The sequence below is a fragment of the Triticum dicoccoides genome, chromosome 3B (assembly GCF_002162155.2).
Source record: "Triticum dicoccoides isolate Atlit2015 ecotype Zavitan chromosome 3B, WEW_v2.0, whole genome shotgun sequence".
Classification (NCBI taxonomy): Eukaryota; Viridiplantae; Streptophyta; class Magnoliopsida; order Poales; family Poaceae; genus Triticum; species Triticum dicoccoides.
The window spans coordinates 227,493,254-227,498,311 of NC_041385.1; the positions used below are offsets into that span (position 1 = coordinate 227,493,254).

Below are 5,058 nucleotides of genomic sequence, written 5' to 3' on the forward strand. Positions count from 1 at the left end.
ATCTTTACGCAGGTTCAGGCCGCTCGGAAGCGTAAAACCCTAGTCCTGCTTGAGTGTATATCTGTGTTCTTGAGCTCTGGCTCCAGGAACGCTATGTGAGGAACAATACACAGCAGCTACCCGTTTGAACTCGGCCAGAGAGTCCCCCCTCCCGTAGCTACGCCCTGGGCCTCCTTTTATATGTCCAAGGGGTCACCAACAGTGGCATACAGTGCACACAAGAGGTGTAAAGTCACTACAGCCAAAGATGTCAGGGAAATGACACCTACGGGGCCACGAGGATCCCTTTTACGGTGGCAGGGAAGAGGAGTGGAGCAAAGAGCAGATCTAATGGTCAACATGAGGGATCTTTACCCAGGTTCGGGCCGCTCGGAAGCGTAAAACCCTAGTCCTGCTTGAGTGTATATCTGTGTTCTTGAGCTCTGGCTCCAGGAGTGCTATGTGAGGAACAATACACAGCAGCTACCCGTCTGAACTCGGCCAGAAAGTCCCCCTCCCGTAGTTACGGCTTGGGCCTCCTTTTATATGTCCAAGGGGTCACCAACAGTGGCGTACAGTGCACAAAAGAGGTGTAAAGTCCCTACGGTGGTATCACTGACAATGAATTTAAATGCGCCGCTTGGGTGCATGGCTTCTATTCGGCCACCAGGAAAGTAGCCTGCCTAGTCACCACCGCTTGAGCATCTAGCCATGCCATCTTGACACGTGCTTGGGAAGACTCCAATAGAGGTAGTTCTAGAGCCGTGGATGAATACGTGGCCAGGTAGTCCTCATCTATCTAATGACCTGCCTATCATTGATATAGAGCGCCGGCAAGGAACCTTGCTTGCCGGTCCGAAGCTTGCCGGGTCAATACTTGCCGGGCGGCAAGGAACTTGCTTGCCGATCCGAGGCTTGCCGGGGTCTGGCTTGGCGGGCGGCAAGGAACTTGCTTGTCGATCCGAGGCTCGCCGGGGTCTGGCTTGGCGGCCCGAGAGACTCTGCTGAAGTGGTTTGGACTTGATCTCGGGCATGGTCTCGACTCCGCCAGACTCGTCTACCCGGCAGGGGAGGCCTTCCTGGGGGATCTTCTGGTAGGTTTGCTTGAGTGTTGATCCATGCCGCGGGAGAGACGCTCCCCGCGCGGCAGTAGTGCTTGCCGGCGAAATGATTGCCGAGCGTTGCTGAGCACTGTCATGGCCCATCTTCAGAGGTTAGTGGGACCGACATTAACGATCTCAAACTTTGGTCCTTCAGATTTAAAGATCCTACAAAGAAGGTTGATATCTTGTCTTGGTGTCAAAACCTTTCTTCACGAGCACGCCCGCGAAAAAAGAAAAATCTTGACGCTCTATCGCTGTCTTGTAATACTTCATGTTTGGCACCTTTGAGCAATGTATTAAGGTGGAGATCCTTTCCTCCGGCGATTGTTTAAAGAAAAAATGGTCGAGTATTACTCCGCCGGTTAGACAGTCGAAATGTAGAAACAAGGACGCATCAGATTACATCGAGCTCAAGCATTCCAATCAAGGGAGATCCCCAAGGGAATCCATCGAGCAGTCAGAGGGCGACTCGAACAGTCAGCTCAAGGTCGCTGCGAGGATGAAATCAACAAAGGAGTGCGCATGCAGTGGGTCCAGGTCAGAGCAGACCATGCAGTGCAGAGTTTGTGCAGCGCTCCAGAGCCCAGACCGGCGGCATAGTTGGTTCTTTTGCAAAGGGCAGGAGAGGAGCAGCACATTATGGGCTAATCATGCCAAATGCAAAGGCACCAAGCCGCAGCTTTTTACCGCCCTTTGATGATCCCCCCTTTTCCCTATCTTTCTCCTCATCATATGTGTCATCATGCATTGCACACCCACACACTAAACACGCACTCCTTTTCAACTTTCACCTTTTTACCACTCCAAATATTTTATACTCCAAACACTAGCTACTCTCTCTCTCTCTCTCTCTCTCTCTCTCTCTCTCTCTCTCTCTCTCTCTCTGGTAGTCTCCGTCTCACTAACCCAGTTCCCCTCTCTTGCTCTCTCCTATATTAATCCAGCTGCTGGTATTGTTGCTTCCACTACTAGTTTAGATTGCTTGAGTGATGCCCCACACCGACCTAAGAACAAAAGTTGCCCTTTTGTCTCCAAATCAAGACTAGTTAAGCACCAGCAGTACGTCGACCAACAACAACAATCTCATCAAGAGCTAGCAAGACACCAAGCCAAGAAGGAGCACAATAATGGCGAGTGAAGCCATGCCCAACCCTTTCGCTCCTCTCACCAACCAGCCGCAGCAGCAGCAGCCGCCGTCCCATGAACACCCTGCCGCTCCTCCCCCGAAGAAGAAGCGCAATCTCCCCGGCACACCAGGTAATAAGTCGTCCAATCTCAGTACGTATATCCCCTGCAGCAGAGCTGCAGCTGCATGCATGTTGTCTGTTTGCAAATTCCAACCGGTGGTCGATCGTGTGCACTGACTGCAGACCCTGACGCGGAGGTGATCGCGCTGTCGCCGCGGACGCTGATGGCGACGAACCGGTTCGTGTGCGAGATCTGCGGCAAGGGGTTCCAGCGCGACCAGAACCTGCAGCTGCACAGGCGCGGCCACAACCTCCCCTGGAAGCTGCGGCAGCGGTGCGGCAAGGAGCCGAGGAAGCGCGTCTACGTCTGCCCCGAGAAGAGCTGCGTCCACCACAACCCGTCCCGCGCGCTGGGCGACCTCACCGGGATCAAGAAGCACTTCTGCCGCAAGCACGGCGAGAAGAAGTGGAAGTGCGACAAGTGCGCCAAGCGCTACGCTGTCCAGTCCGACTGGAAGGCCCACTCCAAGACCTGCGGCACGCGCGAGTACCGCTGCGACTGCGGCACCCTCTTCTCCAGGCGGGACAGCTTCATCACGCACCGCGCCTTCTGCGACGCGCTCGCCGAGGAGACGGCCAGGCTCACGGCCGCTAGTTCAGGCGCCGCGGTGGCGGCCGTGCCGTCCATGTGCGGCGGCGGGCAAGGATACCTCTTCGCCAGGCCGAACAGCATGATGCTCCAGCCGCCGCTCACCGCGCACCTCAAGCCTGCCGCCGCAGGAGGGCAGATACTCGGCCACGCGGCGGGCGCCGTCGGGGACCCGCTCTGCGACGGCGCCGCGGCGAGGCACGGAGGGCTCTCGCTGTGGGGCAGCGACAACACGCTGCCGTCCTCCATGGGCCACCACATTGGCGGTCTCCTGTCGTCCGGTGGTGGTGGTACTGGCGCGCCAATGCCAATGCAGATGTACGCGGATCTCTTCGCGCCGAGCTCCGGTGCGCCGCCTCAGTTCGACATGGCGCAGCTGAGCTGGCTGTACGGGAACAACGGCGGCAACGGGAAGCTCTCGTCATCTAACGCCAGCGAGCTGACGACTAACTCCTCCAGAGAGGCGGACAGCGCGCCGTCCGTGTTCAGCGGCCAGCAGCACGCGAAGCCGGCCGCGGCGCCCACCGACATGTCGGCGACGGCGCTGCTGCAGAGAGCCGCGCAGATCGGCTCCGTCACGTCCTCCAACACCTCGATGCCGCTCGCGGGGGCCTTTGAGCAGGTGCCTAACTCCGCCGGGCGGATCGACGAGCGCAGCAAGTTCGACGACAGAGCTCTTTTCGGCGCGAGCCAGCACAATGCTAACGTCCCCAGCGCAATGGGCGAGCTCTCGGCGGCCACCGGGAACGTGCCGTACGACGTGTTCTCGGCGGCGCGCCACGCCGGCCTCAAGGACGCCGTCGGGAGGGAGGAGACCAGGGACTTCTTGGGCGTCGGCATGCAAGCGCTCTGCTCATCATCGATAAATGGCTGGATTTAGTTTAAGCCTGGCATGCATGTTAATCGTGTAACCGTGGAGATACGAGGAGTAGTGTTTCATGAACCATCCGCGGTCATGTAAGCATGAACCATGCATGCATGCTCGTATGCAACTTTACAAAATACCACAAGGCATTCCGTTTCAATTGGTTTACTCAGCTCAGCTGTCATTTCTTGTCTTAGCCAGCACATCATTCATGATTTTGTTACTTGTAGTACTTGATGGAATTTGAACCATTCAATGCTCTATTAGTGCCAGTGGAACTTAACCTCATATGGAGAAGATCTGAAGCAATGGTTGCAATGCCAGGCAAATTGAAGGGAAAAAGGGTGGCAAGAGATCCATGCATGCATATTCAGATATTCTCAAGAACTATGGTCTATCTTCTTCGCGAAGAAAAATAAAAGGGAGACACTGAATCCTTTTTCAGACAAAAAAAAAGAACCATTGATCAAAGAGTAGCCCCCTTTAGTTTATTACTTTGTCTCAAGAAAAGAAAGCCAGTCCACCACTTTACAACTCTATTATTGCACAAACCAAATTACCTTTTCAGTGCAGCTAGCTATCCATATAGCTTGATCCTGTTTGAACATTTGTGCAATGTTATTCGTAGCCATAGTGGCACAAAGGAGGATCTTTGCCCCTAATAACCAACAAGATTTAAGTTGCTATCTTGTTGTGCTTGTCCAAATGTCAAAGAGTCTGAGGTTCAAGCAAGCCCAAAAGGGAACTTGAAACATAGCAATGGGGTTCCCAATAACCTAGCAACAATAAGGATAGGTGGTTATCCAATTAAGGAGAGGCACTACTGTTTTGAATGGCTGCCTTCCAGATCTTTTTTTTTTTATTAATAATTAGCCAGTGGTGCGCATCCAGACCACATTGGCTAGTGCTGCTTAACTTAATTGTCTATTTGTCTGCATACTCTTAGTGCATTTTGGTTGTAATGGAAGGTGGGCTAAAACAGGATATATTGTCTGGAGGTACTATATACTCCCTCCGTCCGGAAATACTTGTCGGAGAAATGGATGTATCTAGACGCATTTTAGTTTTAGATACATCCATCTTTACCTATTTCTTCGACAAGTATTTTCGGACGGAGGGAGTACTTGAGGTAAATACACCCGGAGTCATAGAACTTGCGCGCAACGGTCAGTTTGGTGCATAAACTTGCAGAATACGTGTTCCCAGTCATCTAACTTGTCCTCTGGTTCATATACGGTGCTTTCTGCACTATTGGTCCGTATCTCGTGCACGCGT

At 53.5% G+C, this 5,058-nt stretch overlaps 1 protein-coding gene across 1 annotated transcript; it reads left to right on the forward strand.

Annotated features, from left to right (window-relative positions):
- The first annotated feature begins 2,069 nt into the window (after positions 1–2,069).
- Positions 2,070–4,000, forward strand: LOC119275638 (zinc finger protein NUTCRACKER-like). The gene is made up of 2 exons (XM_037556529.1): positions 2,070–2,339; positions 2,453–4,000. The coding sequence occupies exons 1-2, from the start codon at positions 2,210–2,212 to the stop codon at positions 3,796–3,798; spliced, it is 1,476 nt and encodes a 491-aa protein (XP_037412426.1). The 5' UTR covers positions 2,070–2,209; the 3' UTR covers positions 3,799–4,000.
- The last annotated feature ends 1,058 nt before the right edge of the window (positions 4,001–5,058 follow it).